The 22,880-nt window shown below is 33.1% G+C and overlaps 1 protein-coding gene across 1 annotated transcript in view; it reads left to right on the forward strand.

Moving 5' to 3' along the window:
- The first annotated feature begins 14,788 nt into the window (after window positions 1-14,788).
- Window positions 14,789-22,880, forward strand: part of TECRL (trans-2,3-enoyl-CoA reductase like) — a 92,199-nt gene continuing 84,107 nt past the window's right edge. Inside the window, exon 1 of the mRNA XM_060011737.1 lies at window positions 14,789-15,022. Within this exon, the coding sequence (XP_059867720.1) occupies window positions 14,789-15,022 (234 nt within the window). The remainder of the gene's footprint in view (window positions 15,023-22,880) is intronic.

Raw genomic sequence — 22,880 nt, forward strand, 5'->3', positions numbered from 1 at the left:
AAGAAACAAGAAAAGAAATCCTAGAAATTCTTTTAAGAAAAGCTTCTGGTCTAAACATTTTTCTAAATGCAGAGGCAAATACATGTATATTTACATATACATACATTATTGTGTATCTTGTACATTTTGGTTTTGATAGCTACAAAACTACTAAATCTTAAGACTACTTTCAGCTACAATGATCTGCAGTACATTTAGACTGTCTGCTTTGTTTCATGTTTAACTTATTCAAGATACATTTAATAAATATTTTTCTTATACCTACTATATGCCTGACAATTATTCTTGGTGTTGAATATACAATGGTAAACAAACAGATTACTTCTTACTCTGTGGAGCTTATATTCTAGTGGAAGTAGGAGGAGAATATTTAAGATACATTCTTAATGTGTCAAATGATGATATGTGCTCAGAAGAAATGATGGAGGATAAGGACCCAGACTTGTGGCCAATAGAGACAGAATGGTTAAGAACATCCTCTTTAAAATGATGATATTTAAGCAGAGACCTGGAAAAAAAATTTTAAGTGGTCTTGCAAATTATCTGAGTAATTGGACTCCAAGGAGAGTGAAGACAAGTTGCAAATCTCAGGGGAGAGATGCTTGATGTTTTCCAGAAACAGCTGAACCAGAGTGATGGAGCAGAGTGAGCAAAGAGAACAGTGGGAAAAGACAAGAGATTGGGGCTCCAGCAGTACAAGACTCTGCAGTGTACATTATCTTTGCATTTACTTTTTAGGGAGATGATAAGATAGATTTGGTTTACTCAGGGCTTGGCTTTTGAGAAACAAGATTAGAAGAAGGAATAGGAGTTTGGAGGCTATTGCCATATTCAAAATGAGAGATGATGATGTCTTGAGCGATATGATGTCTTCACAGCATTTTCTGTGAAGGTTGTGAAAATGCTCAGATTCCAGCTATTTTTAAACAATAAATTCAACAGCATTTGCTGTTGGACTGGCTATGGGTTGTGAGAAAGGAGAGAGAGAAGGTTGATACATGAATGCTGGTCAGAAAAACTAGAATTGCCATTTACTGAAATGTAAATAACTGCAGGGAGAATGTTTGTTGGAGAAAATCAGGATTTTCAAATTTTGTTTTGTTTTTAGACATGCCATACTTGAGATGTCTCTTAGATTATTTATCCACATGAGATATAAGTAAGTAATTGGACATGGGAGTGTGGTGTTTATGGTACAGACCAGAGCTGGAGCTGTGATTTTTTTCCCCATGCATAGGCTGCATTTAAAAGTATATGACTTCCTGAGAATCCATTGCTCACTATTCCACTTTCTTCATGCCTTTGCTCAAATACCACCTACCCAACTTTTCTTAGCACTGATTTATTTTTCTCCTTAATATTTACCACCTTCTACTACACTATATAATTTGCTGTATATTACAGGTCTCTCTACCCAACAGAATGTGCACTCCAGGAGGCAGGCTGCTTGTTTATTTTGTTCATTGATATATCTCTACCTGTTGAAGCAGGCCATCAAAACGATGTGACCACCAATTGACCCGTGAGCTGGACCTGGGCAATTGGAGGCTCCCCACCCCCTCCTTGTCCTTTGAATATGCTTTCAGCTTGCCTTCCCTGCTCCCAGAAGCTGCTCCAAGCATGCAGCCTTGAAATAGAAATGTGAAGCTATCCGTACTGGTATGTGACTGTGACTGAACCCAGTTAGGCTCTAAATAAACTTTTAAGGTTCTGGTGGGCAGGTGAAGAAATCTACTTGTCTTTTGGCTGCCCAAGACAAACCTCATAAGTAAATTCCCTTGCTTTTTAAAAGTTACCCCTGCCAATCTGGAGTGGCTACCTTTTTCTTAGATTTCTCCCTACCCTCTGTGTAAGGGGGCCAGTTTCAGACAATACCCAGAAAGATCCGAGGAGTTTTTGAAGTAACACTATCACACAGCATAGTGTCTGGAACGTAGCAGGTGCTAAGTGAATATTTGTTGATTAAAGAAAAAGCCATAAAACAGAATAGTATTATTTAGAGAGTGATTGTTATGTGGAGAAAGCAAGAGTTTTGGGACTAACATAAGGGAAGAGCAGCAGCATTTAGGGGTTCAGGAGGAATTCTAGAAAGAAATCCTTGGGAGACTATGCAAGTGATAAAGAAAGAATGAGGGGAGATGGAGTCTCAGAGGTCAAAGGCTGAAAATGTTTTAGAGATTGTGACTTAGTCGGTTAAACACTGCAGACTGGTTTGAAAACTGAAGACAGAATTGAAAATTTGATTTGTAAGAAGAGGAAAGGAAATGGGACAAGGATTTCAGATAAAATTTGTAAGGGTTTCTATATAGAGAGGAACATAGAAATAAAGGGGAACTAGATGGAAGAAGACATGGGGTAAAGAGAAGTTGTTTATTTTTTAATATCAGTGATATTATGACATTTATAAGCTAATATTAATGATACTGTAAGAAGAATTAAAACTGGTGATACAGAAAACAAAGGACTAATTGCTGGAACAATGTTCTTAACCAGCAAAAGGAAATGGGAATTTGTGTACAATTGGAGGCTCTGTCCTTAGGTGGGAGAAGGTCAGTCTTGCAATATGAGTGCAAAGAAGCAGGAATATATGGGCACAGAGGCAGGTTTATTGACAGATGTGGAACTTGTCTTACCACTGCTTATATTTTCATATTGGTATGTGAAGAAAATTCAACAGCTGAGAGAGAGAAGGGTGGGGTAAAAGTGCTAGAAGAATAAGAAAAATGAGAAAGTTCCAGACACTCAGATATGTCCAGTTAAATACAGATGGGTCAGGAGTGGGTGGCAAAATGTACGGATTAGCCCTTTCCAAACAAAGTCTCTTACTATACATATTGGGCAGAAGAGAAATGATTTTATAACACATAATCTTCTGTTAACTTTTATTATTAAGAACTCATTTTATACATAGTTTTATATATATGAATATTATCACATTTACATATATACACATATGCACTTTCCTTTTTCATTAGCATTTAACCTTCAAAAATTTTAGTTTAATTTTCAGTAATGTATTCAGTTTAACTGCTTTTAAGGTCGACAGGCATAATAATAAGATTTATTAACAAGAAAGTTAATAGACATAATACTGGTTTGTTACATAAACTTGAATAGATGTAAAATAATGTTAACAGACACATACTTGTTTATAGAAAGATTTTAAATTGTGTTATATCAATCAGAAGTGAAATAATAAGCACATTAATATTCATCACTTAGCTGATGACCTATGTGATATTTAGAACCAACTTTAGAGTGTTTATAAAATCATCCTGCAGATTTACTATTTACAGACAGAAGAAAAGAGTCAAGAGAAATAACTAAATTAGAAGAAAAACAATTTATGGCATTTTTCACAGTTCCTGGTATAAGGTATTGGTGCAATGTAAATTTCATAGTAATTTTATGGTAATCACTCATTTCTATACTTTATTCTAAAGTGCCCATTATGTGTAGACTCCACTAAAATATAAATGATGTAATGTCATAACAGTAAAACTCATTGCTCTGAAGACAAGCCAGGAAACAAAGCTACTAATACACTTACTAGGAGGTTAAAAATTGCAAGATGCCATGGATACCTGGAGGAAAACTCCAGATCCCTACTATTTTTTTCCATTTAATCTCATTGCAAATGAGAAATACATTTTAAATTAAAAGCTTGTAGCCTTATATATTTATTCTTCATCTCTTTTGAGTCATATAATTTGAGCCTTTTTCATTTATACCAGAAGTACTTCTTATTTTTAAGTAGTTACAAGGTTAAAGAGTAACAATAATAATATAAAGAACATCCTTAACGAAGATTTACCATTTTTTGACTTGTATAAATACATTTTATTTTCCTAAAACTATTTGAGATTTAGTTCCAAACATCAAGGCGCTTTCTTCCTAAATAATTCAGCATTTATTTCCCAAGTACACTTTCTTAAATAATTATGTTAAAAATTATTCAACTTAGAACATTAACTATTTTTACAAAGATATTATTTAATATACAGTTCAATGTGTCTTCATTTATCTCAGATTCATCCTTTATAGCATTACACTAATTTCTACCTTATCCTGCATCCAATTGAGAAGTAAATACTAATTATTTTTCATGTTTCTTTAGTTTTTCTTCATCTGAAACAGCTATTTAGTAATTATTTTACATTGTAATTTTGAGGAATTTAGTTCAGATGTCTTATTTATTTTTATCTGATATTTCTTTATGATTAAAGTGAACAATTATTTATGGAAAGAGTACTACAGAATTAATATAGCCTTCTCAGTATATCATATCAGGAGATACAAGATATCAGTTTATGGTATTTTGTTGATGTTAATATAGATCACTTATGGTGATGGCTCTCAGATTTCTTCAATGAAACATTACCACTTTCCCTCTTTAATCTGTGATTATTTGATAGACATGTTGAAACTATGTAAATATCATGTTTTATTGTCCATTGAAGATTCTTGCCAGAAAAATTTTAATATGATGATAGCAAAATGGTGTTTTTGTGGTTCTCTTATTCCTTATTACTTGCTATTCTACTGTAAAGAATTGTCATTCTTCACTATTTATGTAATTGCATAGACCAATAAGAAAGGAGATACAATAAAAATCCTGAATTTTATATCTTTCTGATATATGATATTTCTTAATTCATCTATTGTCAGTACATTCTACCAGGAGACAGAAATGACAGAGTTTGAGTATGACTCTTCTGTTTTCTTTTCTTTTCTTTTTTTTTTTTTTTACTGAGGTACAGTTGCTTTACAATATTGTGTTAGTTTCACTGTACAGCAAAGAATCAGCTATACATATACATATATCCCCTCTTTTATGGTTTTCCTTCCTATTTAGGTCACCACAGAGCATTGAGTAGAGTTCCCTGTGCTATACAGTTAGTTCTCATTAGTTATCTATTTTATACATAGTAGTGTATATATGTCAATCCCAATCTCCCAATCCATCCCACCTCCTCCTTCCCCCCCTTGATATCCATACATTGTTCTCTACAGAGTATGACTGTTCTTGACTGGATGTTTCTTTGCTAATATAATCAAAGGAATATTCTGGTCCCACACACAATCTAACCAAATATTGATATTCACTGTATTTATTAACATAAAACTATATCTTACCCATTATTTTATACCATCTTAAGCATAATTTTTATATTGCCATTCATTTGTACATTCATTAAATTTTTTTGAGCACCTTCTATACTACACACTAGGTATTGTGCTGTATCCTTTCAAAACAGGTTAAGATAAATACTGATATTTAAAGAAAATACAATTCCTTTAGAGAAACTGCATAATATACCAAATCAAAAGACAAAATAACATGGCTCTGAGTATGGTGCAGTTTAATTTCATTATATAGTAAACAGAAGGATCCTGTGATGGCCTATTTTAGTCCTTAAGAAAATTGTGTAACTCTAGGTATCACTATGGCCCAAGTAAATTCCAGAATGGCTAGGATGTAGGAATGGCAGGAAAACTGACTCATGCGTCAAATTTAGAGTGAATTAAAGTCAGAGAAGCATAAGCCTATATATATGTCAAGGGACATTATGTTTGTTATTTCGTTAAGAGCAAGCTCCCCAAAGAGCAGCACCAATTGTTCTAAGATATCACACACACACACACACACACACACACACACACACATGCATTTGTAAGCACAGATATACTCACACATAGATGATATTGTGTGTTTGCCATTGCAAAATGTGTGTTGATCATTTTGCAGCCACATTTATATTTTGATAGTGTATACATGTAGCTTACTGAATGACTTTAACTATGCAATGACAAATAATAGATCCCTACATACGTATTTAGCTCTGTATGTGTATGTATGTGGTCATAAAATGTGATGCTGGAAAGTGATTAAGAACTTGGACTGGTTTGTGACTATGCCACTTTTTTTTTTTTTTCCTTTGCAGTACGCGGGCCTCTCACTGTTGTGGCCTCTCCCGTTGCCAACGGAGCACAGGCTCAGCAGCCATGGTTCATGGATCCAGTTGCTCTGCAGCACGTGGGATCCTCCCAGACCGGGGCACAAACCCGTGTCCCCTGCATCGGCAGGCGGACTCTCAACCACTGTGCCACCAGGGAAGCCCTATGCCACTTTTTGACTATTAACTTTGGTGAAGTTACTTAAATTCTCCGTGCCTCTTTCTGCATCTATAATAAAAACTATATTATACAGTTGCTATGTGGATAAGCACTGAGTATATTGCCTGAACCATAATATGCCTCACATGGTCACTGACTATTATTCTGTGAATACCAAATACTTCACTACAAGCATAACTTCTGCTGTTTTCTAAATAGATTATGCAAATCTTGTGGCATAAAATGTATAAAAATGAAAACAACATTACAACTCCAGAGAATCACCAGACAAGATAATGTTTCAAATAGTGCTAGTCAACCTCTTTCCTTCAACTTGAAAATGCACCTCAAACATCTCAGGTCATGCTACTTAAATTATTTGAAATGTGCATGAAAAACCTAAATAAAAATAATATTACTGACTTTTAAATTATGAGGATGAAGAGTTAATACCCTCACTCTGTTTGTACTGTCTCATTCTTATCTTTCTGATGTTTTTAAGTTTTCTTGAATATCTATGAAACCAAAAAATGTGCTGGCCTCAATCCCCCAAGCCCAATGAAGAAAGAAGCTGTACATAATACAGCTGAGTTCTTATTTCTCAAATGGAAAACTTTTTGTTTGACCATGATTTCCTCACAACTTACCAAAGTAGAGATAAAACTGCCTAGAAAGTGTATGTGTTTGTTTCTAAATATATATAGACCCTGAGTATTTGGATTTTTTTTTCAAGTTTTTCTTTCAACATTGAGAAAGAAACTCTATAGTCCATAGAGTTCATGGCAACAAATCCCTTACAGAGGAGGAATAGGCATGGCCTCAGCTCCCAAAATAAAGGACAGCACTTGCCAACACACATCAGAGAACAACTGCAATCGCATGGCAGACTCTGGGAAGGGCAAGCCTGAATGTCTGGAAACTCTCCAGGGATGAATCAGAGAACAGAGGAGAGGGCATAGCCAACTGCCTTAATGAAAACATTGTGTGCAATCAAGGATAAATGAAGAAGGCAGAGCTGAGTTAAAGACTGAGATTAAATGGTTTGTGGTGAGTTTGTAATTTATGTAAATGGCCCAAAGAAAACATTTTGGTAAATACTGAACTCAAAATTAAAAAAAAAAATAGAGACAAGTTAAATAGAAATACATGGTTTGCTTGAAACTGAATATGAAGTAAGTTCCTCCTCCTTTTTAATTTTACTTTTCTACAGATATTTTAATTTTACAAGAAACTTGAACCTTGTACACACAAGATGAGACTATGCTTTCCTCAATTTAAAACAATGATTAAATCTCCGTTCAGTTGATTCAGTTTTCAGGAAACCATTTAGTTTCACCATAGTCTTAGTGAAATACAGAGACTTCCATTCCAGTCTAATTTATTAATTACTAATAATGTATAGGATTTCACGGTTCATTTTCACAAACATTATTTTAACGGTACAATAACTTTGTGAGGGCAAGACTACTATGCAGATCTTATTTCTATTTGTATTTTTTATTACAGCTGATTTTAAACAGGAAACAAACTTTTAAATATTACTTGGATACTATAGTTCGAAGGATCATTAGATATCATTCTGAGCGTGCGTTCATTTTATGAATGATACAACCAGTATTAAGAGAGGTTTCCCAGTTTATCCAGTATCACACAGCAGACATTGGCAGAGTTAGACCAAGAATCTACAGCTCTGAATTTAACTCCAGAGTTCTTTCCCTTACGTTTCAGTCTTTATAAATAGAACTATTATTTATCTATAATCTGAATTAATTTATTCATCATTATTTCTTATTGATGACTGTTTTAGATCAACTATCCTAATCTGTTGGTCAAAAATGTAAAACTGAAACTTTGTCATGGTAAGAACACCTGTTTCTCTCTTAATCCTTTCCTTTATTACAAGTAATTTATTTCATATAACCAAAATAAATACTCAATTATTATATAAAATGTTTCAATCATTATCTATTAGTTCAAATGTTAACATCAGTGGTTTTAACCACTTAGTAGTTTCAGGGCTTTAAGAAGCTTGTGTAATAAAGCAGGATATAAAATATTCTTTTGGGAAAACTCATATCCTCTGGAGACTCAGAAAATAATTTATTTTCATATTAGTGAAATCCTTTCTATCTGCCTTTAGCCTGCCTATTCAGAGCCCATTTCATAGTTCATTGGTGTCATTAAAATTGAGAAAATTAGAGAAAAAAATAAGACTATATAAACTTTATAGAGGAAGAGGTTGATAAATATACTTGCAGATATTTTAAGGAGTCAATTGAACTAGGTTAGAAATCTGTCCACCCAGTGTGGTAATTATGAGTAAATTTCACTTTCCAGTGACTGTAACCATTTAGATTTACAAAAGTAGAGAAGAGGAATAATCTGAATGCTTGAGTAGGGTGATGGGAAAGAAAAGCATAGATCTGATTTTGGGAGGTATAAATCTGATTTTGCAAACCAACACTGAAAATGTATGTTGTATGTGTATATTGAACACCCTCCATTTTTCAAAAACTTCTCTATTTACTTTATATGCATTGTCTGACTATATATCATAAGAGTCTTGCAAAATGCATAATGTTATCAAAATGTGACTGCTAATGGAAAGCTTGACATCACATAGCTATTTAAATATTACAAGGAACTTCTTGAACCCATACTATTTCTACTAAAAATGTTATTTGCTAGACACATATTACTTGCTTATATATTTGCCTAGGTCCAAGTACAGTATGACTTGATGTTTATTTTAATATTCTGCTCCCACCTTAACTTCCTAAAATCAAATTCTTTGTACCTTATATATAAAATTTTCTTATGAACATTGACCAAAAAATATCCATGACCAGTGGTTGGTCTTTGGCTTCCTATTTCTTTCTTTTTCACCCAACTAACTCCAGGCTTAGTGTCTTTGAGGATTTACTCAGGAGACAGTACAGATTAAAGACATACGTCTTATCATGAAGTTCTTTCTATTATCAAAGGAGTCCAGTGACTACCTTATTGTGATGTCATTGATTAGTATCTCAACTTAAAGAGGAAAATTTATTCACATGATGATTTATTCATTCAACAAACACAATGTTGAGGACTTAGTATATGCCAGGAATTATACTATGCCTTGAAGGTAGAGTGATGGACAAAATTAGATCTGATCTTTGCCTCATGAATTTTATGCTGTGGTGGTTAAATATCACAAATATGTTTGGATAATTACAATCTCCATTACTTGACTAAAGTATCAACAAAAAATGTAAATACAGAGAAATGAACTACTCTCTAGAAAAATGGCTGAGAACAATTTATCCAATGATGGGCATAATGTCCTTTCTTTTTACATCTTTGCCATTGACTCATAGCAAAAGTGTATCAATTCTGTAAATTCCCAATATTATAATTTTATAAGAATATTCATTGTTAACATGGAGATGTTCAAATTTAAGAGACCATGAATTAGAAAATCCACAATGCAATTTTGGAAATACATGGAGTATCTATCATAAAAACTGAACTAAGAAACAGAAGACCCTCAATATTGAAGAAGAACAAAGTTGGAGGGCCAACATTACCAGACATTAAGACTTATTATGAAGTTACCATAATAAGGATGATGTGGTGTTGGCAAAAGAATAGACACATAGATCAGTGGAACAGAATAGACAGCCTAGAAATAGACCCACACAAGTATAATCAAGCAATTATAGGCAGGTCAATGGAGAAAGGATAGTCTTTCCAACAAATGGTACTGGGACAGCTCAAAACCCACATGCAAAAAGAAAATGAATCTATTCACAGACCTTTTATCTTTCACATACATTAACTCAAAATGGATCATAGACATAAATGTAAAATGCAAAACAATACAATTTATAGAAAACAACACACCAAAAGCCCAGTCCATGAATGAGAAAAAGTGGTAAGTTGGATTCATTAAAATTTAAAACCCTTGCTCTGCAAAAGATACTCTTAAGAGAATTAGAAAATAAGACAAACAGGTAGAAGGGATGTGGAAAATACATATATGATAAAGGACTTATATCCAAAATACAAAAGAACTCTCAAAAATCAACAGTAGGGGGAAAAAAAGCAATTACAATATGGACAAGAGATCTCGACAGACACCTCACCAAAGATGTACAGATGGCAAATAAGCATAAGAAAAGATGCTCTACATCATTTTTCATTAGAGAATTGCATATTTAAACAATGAGATACCACAACACACTTACTAGAATGGCCAAATTCCAGCAACAGTGATAATACCAAACACTGTGGAGGATGTGGCGCAACAGGAACTCTCATTCACTGCTGGTAGGAATGCAAAATGGTACAACCATTTTGGAAGGCAGTCTGACAGTTTCATACAAAGCTAAACATAGGCCTACCGTTCAATTAAGCAATCACACTCTTAGTTCTTTACCCAAATAAATTGAAATTATACTCATACATAAACCTGAACACAAATGTTCATGGCAACAACGAAGATGTCCTTCAATAGATGAATGAATAAGTAAACTGTGGTACATTCATATAATGGGGTATTATTCAGTGATTTTAAAAAAAGCTCTAATTTTAAATGCATATTGTTAAGTGAAAGAAGCCAGTCTGAAAACATTACATACTGTATGATTCCAACTAATGATATTCTGGAAAAGGCAAAACTACAAAGACAGTAAAAATATCAGTGTTTGCCATGAATTCAGAAGGAGTGCAGAGAGGGATGAAAAGGTAGAGCACAGGACATTCTCAGGTCAGTGAAACTATTCTGTATGATGCTATCATGGTGGATACATGAATTTATCCATTTGTCAAAAGTCATAGAACTTTAGTTTAGTCCTAAAACACCAAGACTAAACTCTAAAATGAAGTATGGACTTTAATTCATAAATATCTATCAATATTGTTTCATCAATTGTAACAAATGTTTCACATTAATGCAAGATATTAATAATAGGATGTATAGTGTATTGGGAAGGAAGAGAATAAATATATGGAAACTCCGCACTTTTAATTGCCCAATTTTTGTTTGAACTAAAACTGCTCTAAAAATGTCTATTAATTATTTTAAATGATCTCATAAGAAGTAGCACTTCAAATGGAAAATAAATTGAAATGATATGCTTTCTGTCAAAAAAATGAAAAATATGAGGATAAAGAAAAATGATATTGTAAGCCCCCCTCTTCACATTTTACTGTAAGTAAATGCAATTGGAATAAAGATTCCTGTTTTATGCTGCATTGTTTTATAATAGTTTTCTATTATAAATATATTTAAACTGCAATCTAGTTTAAAGTGGTATGCCAGGTCTAGTATTAAACAAATAGTAATTCATGGTATTAATTTCATTATGATGTATTTAGCAATAATCTTAAAAGAACACCTTAGCATATATAAAACATTTTATTTTTAAAGCTATTTCAAAATACAAAATGAAACAATAAATAGCATAATATCTGAAATGTTTTTTATTCTCTTCCAAAATTTTTAACTTAGGTGACCAGCAGACAAAAATCTACAATTTTCTCCTTTTAAATAATGCCATTTTTTTGCATGTGTCAGTATATGTTTACTTCATACCTTTTACTTTAGAATAATTTTACAAAAACATTGAAAAGAAAGTTTTTTGTGTAGTTTTTACTCAGTTTCCCCTATCTTAACATCTTGCATAACCTTGGTCAAAACTCAGAAATTAATATTGGTATAATACTATTAATTAAACTTCAGATGTTATTCTTATTTTACTGGATTTTCTATTCATTTATTTTCTCTTCCAGAAAACAATCAGGATACCACATTGCATTTTTTTTTTTTTTTTTTGCAGTACGTGGGCCTCTCACTGTTGTGGCCTCTCCCATTGTGGAGCACAGGCTCTGGACGTGCAGGCTCAGCAGCCATGGCTCACGGGCCCAGCCGCTCTGCGGCATGTGGGATCTTCCCGGACCAGGGCACGAACCCGTGTCCCCTGCATCGGCAGGCGGACTCTCAACCACTGCGCCACCAGGGAAGCCCCACATTGCATTTTTATTCATGTCTTTACATAGTCTCTTTTGATCTGCCACAGTATCTCAATTTTTCCTCATTTTTTATATTCTTGACAGTTTGAGAGAATATTAGGTATTTTTGTAGAACATCCCTCAATTTGTGTTTGTCTGATATTTTCTCATGGTTAGACTGAGGTAATAAACTTTTGGAAGAATACCCCAGAGGTGAAGTGCCCTCACCTCATGATATCAGTTGGTACATGATATCAGCATGACTCTTCGTGGTGATATTAGACTTGGCCTCTAGGTTAAAATGCTGTTTGCCTGCCAGGTTTTTCCACCATAAAGCTTCTATTTTCCACTTCCATTCACTGTGTTACTTAAATGAAACCCACATTCAAGGGGAGATTTTTATATATAATTTGCAATTCTTGTATATGAAAATTTCACCCCTTGTCCCAATTTATCTATTATTTATTCAATCACTTATTTATAACAGTATGGACTCACAGATATTTACACTGTTCTTTGAGTTAGAATATATTATCATCAGTATTTATGTTCTTACTTGAATTATTCCAGTGTTGGCAATGGGAGCTCTTGCAGTTTGGCACCTGTGTCCTTCAACTATTCTCTTCTTTTTTTTTTTAAATAGAAACTATCTCTGAAGATTATATTATATGGGTTGCACAGTTATGTTACCTTGCTATAATGTGCTAGTAGTTTGCCTCAGCATGCAATTAATTTACATCATTCTGCCTACACCGTTAAGATACATTTATTGATCGATTATTTATTAGTTGATTATTTGTTTAATACATATGTATTAGGCACCTGCTGTGTGCCAGACACTGTTCTGAGCACTGTGGATAGATTAGAGGATGAGACCAGAGATACTAAAAAACGCTGATGGGGCTTCCCTGGTGGCGCAGTGGTGAGAGTCCGCCTGCCGATGCAGGGGACACGGGTTCGTGCTCCGGTCCGGGAAGATCCCACATGCTGCGGAGCGGCTGGGCCCGTGAGCCATGGCCACTGAGCCTGCGCGTCCGGAGCCTGTGCTCCGCAACGGGAGAGGCCACAACAGTGAGAGGTCCGCGTACCGCAAAAAAAAAAAAAAAAAAAATGCTGATGATGCAGAGCCTTGTAGACGTTTACAGAGAAATTTGGCTTTTTCATTACATAAAATAGGAATCCCCAAACAGTGCGTTAAGCAGATAATTGCATTACCTGTTTTAATATAAGGATTGATCATTAGCTGCTGCCTTATAAAGAGACTATAAATTGAACAATATTGACAAAGGGAGATCAGTTTGGAAAAGCAATACAGGTGAGATTGATGCTTTGAAGTTAGCTATGGAGATGGTGACAAGATTGTGTTCTGGATTTCTGATGGATTAGATCTTAGGTGTGGGAGAAAGGGAAATGTTAAGGGTAATCCCAAGTTTAAAGTCCTGAACAACTGGGGTGATAAAATTGACTGTGTGTGTGTGTGTGTGTGTGTGTGTGTGTGTGTGCGCGCGCGCATGCAAGTATATATACACATACATCCGTCTTCTATTTTTAATAATAAATATTGAGTGTGCTGGTGGTCTAGAGTAGGAAAATGATAACTGAACACTGTGTAAGTGAATCTCCAGCACATAATGTGTAGTCCAAATTTTTAAAACTACATTATTTTATTTAATTATAAAAGTAAAGATTAGTTTAATGTAGATATTTAGATTTCCCCATCTACTGTTGTAGCCATTTCCCTTTTCATGTTTTCATTGAAAATAACATCCCAGAATATTTTCCTGTAATATTCCTTTGAATCAGTGACACTGCAGTTTGGATTTTTGTCAGTTGTTCCTTCATCAGATTTACAGGTCTCAGAGTACCAGGAATCTTTCACAAACCCTTCTTTCTAATTTATTTATCACTTTTCAGTGTTCATTCTGAGATTATTTGAATTTGCCATAACCTAGTTTTGTGATAAATGTGATGTTTAGTACTGATTTTGTATATAAACTTAATGATCTCCTTATGATGTAATGTGCATAAAAATGTTAAAATAAGGTTTACTTCCTTTTCCTTAAATTATAAAGTTCCTCTCTATATATTCCAATCTCATAGATGATTTGCCATTTTTCTACTCCCTGTATGGAATGAAGAACTTGTCTGCTTTCTATCAGATGTATATGTGTGCATTCAAAACATGGCACAAATCTTTATCCTAGGCAGCATTTACCAAAAAATGTTGTTATGTAATAATGTACTAGGTATTTTAAAATCTAACTATAAGATAGCAATAAGCTAATTTTAAATACATCTACATGTGAATGTGTGAATAATAATATATGTGTTTAAAGATTAGTGTATCCAGAATTCAGAGATAAAACTCTTGTCTATTCTTATCTTACTTTGGAATTTCAGATACTACTGGCCATATTAAGAAGCAGAGATAAAAGGAGAAAGCTAGAAATAATTCCAATGCTGGTCAAGTAATCTACATTGCAGCAATTCACAATAGTGTGTTATATATAGAAAGAGATCAGTCATTGTTTTCAAGCCTGCTAAATAAAACTGAACTCTTGGAATTGCATGCCACTTGACCTTTCCAGGTTTCACCAGCAGTATTTAACTTGTTTGAAGGGAACACACTTGCAAGTGTCTCCTGTTGACAAGACAGATTCTCCTGGTAGTTCACACAATGTTCAAAAGGCACAAGTTCCTTGCTTCAGAACGCAAGAGAGAATTAACTTCCCCAGGAGCTACACGGTCCATACTGAAGAATGACCTGAGAAATTTTCACTCTTTGTCGCAATTTATACTCTCAGCAGGCCCTCTAAGATCAACTCCAGCAGTTAAACATTCAAAAACTACTCACTTTGAGATTGAAATACTTGATGCTCAAACCAGAAAGCAGATATGTATTGTGGACAAGGTGAGTTTCATTTATTTATTTAAAATTCTCTTTTTTGCCCCAAAGATTACTGATCACTTGCTTAATGCTGATAAGGCAATACCAAAATGTATTTCTGGATTTTAATATTAATTTTAAGATGAGTGGGATGGATACTTTATAATATACTTTAAAGTATACTTTATATACTTTGTTTCAGTAGAAAATATTCATTGAATTTTCATACTCAATTTAAATGGTAGCTAATAATTATTAGGTTTTGGTTTTCCTCCTAACATTGGCCATTGGCAGAAGGTAAAATTTTAGTGCTCACCTTCTCAGCCTACATGACAAAATGTCTTTCTATTCATGCACTTCCTTGCATATTCAAATTTTCAGTCTTAATAGTGTTTGTAGAAAACAGCAAGCAAAAGGCCCCAAAGTTATTAAAAGTAATATTTAGCATATATGATAAAATCTAGTCATTTGAAAATTATTTATAATTGATTTAACTGTCTTGAAATATAACCATTTCACTTTTTATGAAAAGTTAACTCATTTCAAAACTACAATGTTTAAGTTCCTAAAAAAAAGTCTTGCTTAATATGCTGTTCCTCTATATTCATATCACATATCAATGTTTCACTAAGGAAAGATAAGATATATACTTCCTAGGTTACAAAATTAAAAAAACAAATATATGTGTGTATTGTAGATATACATGTGTATGTACAATATTCCAGTCATTTTCAGTTTTCCTAAAGTTTGAAAAAACATTAGTATTTCAATTTATTATGAGAAAGATTGACATTTTTAATAAGACATATCTTTATTTTGCTTTACAGACAGGTTGAATAAGTTTTTTTCTGTTGTTCTAAAATTAAAGTTCAATCACTGATTCCATTTATCTATGCTCTAGCTATGTTTCTAGATAAGAGGAAAAGAGAAGAAATTGTTTACTTGCTTTTAATTGCCAAGAAGATAATAATACTTTCTTATTTAGTAATTATAACACTATGACCAGCCTATTACTCATGTAATATTAACTTTTATTTACATATGGAAATGAAAAATACAGACCTTTTACAAGTTCATGTAGGTCATATGTGGCAAATATGAAATTCAAAACCATTTCTTTGCAACTCGAAATCATATTCTTTTCTATAGTACCACTGGGGCCATGTATAAATGATAAATATGAATTATGTATAATAGACCTTTAAATTATAAACTTCAGGCATGTTACCATTTAAGTATCTCAGTAAAATGTATTTTTATATCATACAGGAATAAGACTTTTTTTTTAATTGAAGTATAGCTGATTTACAATGTTTTGTTAGTTTCAGGTGTACAGCAATGTGAATCAGTTATACATATACATATATCCACTCTTTTTTATTTAGATTATTTTCCCATATAGGCCATTACAGAGTATTGAATAGAGTTCCCTGTGCTACAAAGCAGGTTCTTATTAGTTATCTATTTTATAAATAGTAGTGTGTATATGTCAATCCCAATCTCCCAATTTATCCCCCCCGCCTTATCCCCTGGTAACCATAAGTTTTTTTTCTACATCCATAGGATTTTAAAAATAAAATTATCATCCAGAGGTTGTTGATGTTTGCAGTTTCTCACTACTGAAAATTTAAAACTTAGAAGGAAAATACAATGAAATGAAGGGGAATAAAACAATAAGTGGAATAGATATTATACTGGCCAAGGATTTCCAAAGACCAAAATTCTAAAATGAGGCTGGTTGTGTCTTTTCTGATATGTGTCTAAATGTTGACACAAAATCTCTTTAAAGTAATGAGAAAATGTTGGGCTACTAATTATTTTCCTAGTACATTTAACATTTCTGTTTTTGAGATTTTATTTGAAGCTAAGACATGGAGCTTTACATTTTTAGGTATTAATTAAACTGCACAAAATTTAAGCATGCAGAAAGCCATCATTCTTTCGAGGTAAGGATTTGGTTACACTTGAACTGTAAGAGTCCTGGTAATTGCATCTCCAGTGGCAAACCTTTAGGGAAACTCAGTAGACTAGCTAGAGATTAATTTTGGATTCCTCACAGACTTTATTGCACAATCAACACCATCTGATGTGCAACCTACTGCATCCAAATCTCTGACTTGTCAGCAGCACAAATTTTGTTTTGTCTTGTTTTAGCTTTGTAATTTAAAACTGTCTCATAAATAATGTCTCATAATAGTGTCTCATAATAATGGCAAGACATTTAAAAGAAAAAATAATCTGGATTAGTTTACTGTTTTTTTTGCTTAATGATTGTAAACATGAGAAACATTTTGTTTGTTGTCCAATATATTGTTTTTTTCTTGGACAAATTAACAGCTATATTAAGAGTAAGGTCATGTTAATTGCCTCTCATTAGACTTGGTTCTACCCAGTATACAAAAGAAGTGTTGCTTATAAATTAGTCCCTGTCTTTCAGTAACTATAATGTTATAAAGTAGTCAAGGTTGAAGGTCATATATTTTGGAACTAAGTATACCTGGACTGAATCCCTGCTACATCAGTCATATTTATCAAAGGCTTGGGAAAGTCACTGAATTGCTGATCCCCAGGACTCTTATTTAGAACATAGGTTAATAAAATCTATTTTGTAAGCCTATAGTGAAGAGTAAGATATGTAACACATTTAGCATAGTGTCTTGAACGTAATAGGGAAACTAATTTTTTTAATTTAATAATCACTTGGAAAGAGAAATTTAATCTGCATACAAATCCAAGAAAAAATAAGTGATGAAACTCGTGATACTGGCACAGTCTGTAAATTTGACTTCTTGACAATTGCCTATTGACATGATCTGGTATAATGCTTATGTTAGATATGAATTTTCAAATATGAGTAGGATGTATGTATTTTAGTAATATATGCTGATCTCAGAAATTTTGTTTGCATCTAGATATTATAACTTTAACTTCAGAATGGACAAAGTATTTACTCAAGATATTCATAAGACAAAAACATTAAATGAATTCCTTGGATTAAAGAAAACATATTGAATCATGTTCTTTTACTTACACACACACACAAACACACACCCCAAAGAACCACAAATCCTTCTACTGCCTTCATTATCTTCTCCAGCTTCTATCCCATTTCTCTCCTTACTTTCATTGTGTTCATGTTGTCTGTACACATTTTCCTCTTCTCATTCTATACTGAACCCACTGTATTCAGGCATTTGCCTCTATCACTTCTCAGAATATGAACTTGCTGAGGTCACCAGTGAGGCAGTAATAAATACCTTGCTAAATCCAAAGGTCGGTTCTCATGCTTCACTTACTTAGTATATGGTCAACATCTGCCACTGCTAAGCACATCCTTCTCCTGAAAACATGTTTGCTCTTTGAGTTCCAGAATAACACACACATTTTTTAAAAACCTATATCATTGGCTTCTCCCTTTTCTCCTGCTGCTTCTTCATTATCTGACTTATTAGGTGTGGACTGTCACCAACTCAGTCATCAGGACTTTTCCACATCTTTAGTCATTTACTTTATGGAGTCCTATAGCTTTAAATATCATCTGCATATTGATGACTCATAAACATAAAACTACAGCTTATTCTTTTCCCCTGAAATACAAATCCATTTATCTATGTATGTATCTATCTGTGTATTTATCTATGTATCTGTGTATTCATCCATCTATCTATCCATCTACTTGGATGTTTACTAGGCATTTCAAACTTGGTGTATCTAAAACTGAGCGCTTGGTCTTCCCAAAAAAATTTTCCACAGAGTTTTCCAAATCAACAAGTAGCAACTACATCTTTCAAATAGCTCAAACCAAACACTTAGAGGCATCATGACTCATCTCTTAATCTCACAGCCCACATACAATCCATCTTCTTTGATACTTTCAAATATATCCAGACTGACAAATTTTCACCACCTCTAAATGCTCGCACTTCTAAATCTTTCCTCTGCTCTGTCCTTAGCACATTCAATATATTCTCTACATAGCAACCAGAACTAGCCTGTTAAAATCATGTCAGATAATATCATTCCCTACTCAGAACTAGTCAGTGTCTTCCTTTAGGTCTTTACTTACCTGTCACTTTTTCCTTGGGGCCCTTTACCTGTGTAAAATTGCAAAATCTGCCAGTATCCTCTATTACTCTTCCCTGTTCTACTTCTTTGCTAACACTTATCACTATTTAACATACTGCTTATTTTCCTTTTTTTCATTTTGGTTATTATTTGGTCTACCCCTATTATTCCAGTTTCACAAAATCAGGGCTTTGGGTATTTTCACTCCTGTATCTCCAACATTTAAAACAGTGCTTGGCCCAAAGAAAGGGTTTAACCAATATTTACTGAATAAATCGATGCCTGTTCAAGGGATATATGGATTTGATAATGCACTCATGTTTAGCAGTGACAGTTTTTGGATGGAGGAGTATGATATTTGAAAGTACTTTTTACTATTTTCTAAATCTAATTATCAATCAAATAAATGTAAATATATTCATAGAAAAGGACATTTAATTAAATCATTCTACTGAATGCCCAAATTCCTCTCGGCTTGCTCCCAACAAAAATGTATAGAATTCAACTTTGTACTGTGTATAATTTACTAACAAATAGTCATGTTCTGATTACAAAGGCTAACAAGCCCTTCATAAAGAAAGAAATGCAGATGGGAATATTTAACTGATGTAGTTATTTCCCATGAATAATTAAAATAATATAACTATAAAGAATGATGAAAATGGAGAGCATATTTTTTAAAAATATTGTTAAATATCACCTTAATTATTTTTTGGAACATCAAAAATGTATATGAAAAATACATTTTAAAAATTTAACAGTGTAAAATGGAATAATTTCCAGTTGCTAACTATTCCTGTCTCACTTCTATTTTTTAAAATGTCAGAAGCTTATCTAGTGACAAGTGGATGATTCAAGAGCAAGGAAAGAACTCTAAAATGTTAGGGTTGATAAACATTTCCAATATCATCACATTCTTTTTTCTTTAATCTTTTCTTCAAGGAACTTGACCTCAAGAGCCCTCTATCACCTATATACGCTAAGTAAAAATTCTCAAAAGTTTTTTAAAGGCTTCTTATGAATAAAATAAAGTACTCAAAAATTCTCCTATCCTTTTAATGATAAAAATACCAATGTTCACCAGAAAACTGTAGAGAGAATAATAGGGTAGTAAGATTTCATAAAAACTGTACTTTTAATACTTCAGTTAGAAAATTTGAGAATTCTTAATGTCTGAGTTTGCCACTTTTAATACTTCACCTTGTACATGCGATTTAGCATATTTATGCCTTAATTTGCTCATCTGTAAAATGAGAATAGCACCTGCCTTAAAATGGCCTAATGGCAGTTTTCAGAATTTCATGTGTAAGCAAGTAACAATATCTTCTTTCTCTTCCATTACTCCTTTCTCCTTCTCTTCTGTTTTTTATTCCTCGTTTCCTCCTCTGTTTTGTTGCTCTCTTCTTCCCATGCCTGTCCCCTTTTTTCTCCTCTCCACCCCCATCCCCTTCATCCTATTTCTTATGATGCAGAATGATATAATTGAAAATTTATGACCTTTGGATTTACATAGACTACAATTTTAATATAACTCTGGCCTGTTTTTTCTTTTTCCTTGGATATGGTCTAATACCTCTGCCCCTTATTATCTTTTTCTACAAAAGGATTTAGATATTATTATTCTTCCCCTGTGTAGATGAAGAAAAGGTGGCACAGAGACTCGAAAAGAAGAACTTAGTGTGTGTTAGAACCAAGCTTTGAACCTGGCTAATACACATTCTGTGCCTTGCTCTTAACTATTATACAGTATAATGTGAAAGATTAATGACCTCCATTAGCCAAGATTCTCATGTTCTATTTAATTTCATGATTAGGGCATCTGACTTCCAATACAATGTGTTTCAGGACAGAGGTAGGAAGGATCTTACGCATTCTATTTTATATATATAAATATAAAATAGCATTATTTAATATTCAAACCTAGAAATTAAAAATATTTTAAATTCCTTTTAATAATAAAGACAAAATATGCTCAAATTTTTGCATCATTAATAATTAAGAAATTAAAATAAATAGTTCCTCCCAAAAGAGGTAAGTAATGTAATCATTTTATATGAACCCAGAGGATCTCCAATGTCAACCTCTCTTTTATATATACTTGAGAATTCCGTAATACAGCATGTGGTTCTAACTTCAAAAAAATCAGTGTTTAATATTATCTGCTCTGACTTATATTTCTCTCAGAAAATGTAGACCTATTATATAGATTTGGTCACAATATATAGTCCAAATATATAATGTGATGAGAGACAATGTAGTAAAAATGTGTATGCTCTGAAGTCAGACATATTTGTGTCTGCACTTGAGCTTTGCAAATCATTAAAGTCTTATCACCTTAACATATTACTTAACTACTCTGAGTCTTGGTTTTCCAAGTAGGGTAAATTACAAATCAAAGTAGGGTAAATATCTATCTTCCAGGAGTATCTAAGGATTTTATATTTGTATGCAAAATGTAACACCTTGTCTGCCACATGGTTATTTTTCTGCTAATGAACATTGTATTTTAGATAGTGGCAATATATTTTAAAATATTATTATTCCATTAAAGTGGGAAAATAACTGAATTGATACTTTTCTATTATGACTATAAAAATTTAGGCATTTAAAAATGATAGCTATTATTATCCCTTTCTGAAATGATTAGGAAGCATTAGAATTAGAAAACATAGTCACAGGGACCCATCTTTGTAGTATCAGTTTCTAGAATTCTGTATCCTACTCTCATACTCCAAATAATATGCATTGGTTACTTATACTATGTTATACCATGAAAGATACCAATGGATATACAAACATTGCATGTCAATTTAATAGTAGAGAAAAAAACAAATATACTTTAGAAAACTATTCATGAGGGGAATTTACAAAACTAATATATAGTATTACATATAATCAACTAAATTATGTCTATATTTTTCCACTTTCCAATTGTATCACCATCTAAGAAAACTGTTTTTATTTACAGTTAAGCTAAGAAGATGTACTTGCATTTTACTTTCTGCTGTAAAAGCTATGTAAAGCTATGTTATTTGCATGGCTACATGATATGAGCTCAAAGGTTTTGAGGCAATCATTGTTAGAAGTAATATTACCCTTTAAATGATTTCAATTGACTATTATCAAGTACCTACAAGAACGTCTTGCAGGGACATAATCCTAGAACAGCACCTGCCTTCCATTTCTCTCCTCCCCTCCTTCCTACTTTCGTTTTTCCCTGTTTTTCTTCATATACGTTGAAGAATACCAGCCTTCTAGTTGGTAGGCCCTTTAATAGACACTAGGAACATCAGCATAGAAACCAATCCAAACCACACAAAATCTGTTCCCTCCTCTTCCAATGTTCACCATATTGTAATGGATAATTACATGTAAATAGTCCAACACAAGATGATATAACCTAAGCTAGAGTAGAGGTAAGAACAAAGTGCTGAGCACAGATGGATGATTTTTTTTCTTCTATTGAAGAAAGTGGCTTTAGAAATCTCTTCCTGTTATAAGGAGTACCAGCACACTGAACGATCATCCTGGGGATGGCTCTAACAGTAAAGGGCAATCTCCTAAAGTAGAAATTATCTCCTCTAAATGCCTTACATCCTCGGCCTTTCAGGCTTTAACTGAAAGCATATTGCTATAAGCACACCTCTGGAGAATTTAGGAAGGAAGGCAAAGATGAACTCCCTACCTACTTAAGAACTTCAAATGTGTACACTTTTCACCATTAGTATACTATATTTTATTAGTGAATTTTTAAACTGACAGTCATTAAATAATTTTCAATCCCTGTTGATCTACTGGGATTCAACTAAGTAAACTG

This window comes from Delphinus delphis, chromosome 5 (assembly GCF_949987515.2).
Source record: "Delphinus delphis chromosome 5, mDelDel1.2, whole genome shotgun sequence".
In the NCBI taxonomy this organism is placed as follows: Eukaryota; Metazoa; Chordata; class Mammalia; order Artiodactyla; family Delphinidae; genus Delphinus; species Delphinus delphis.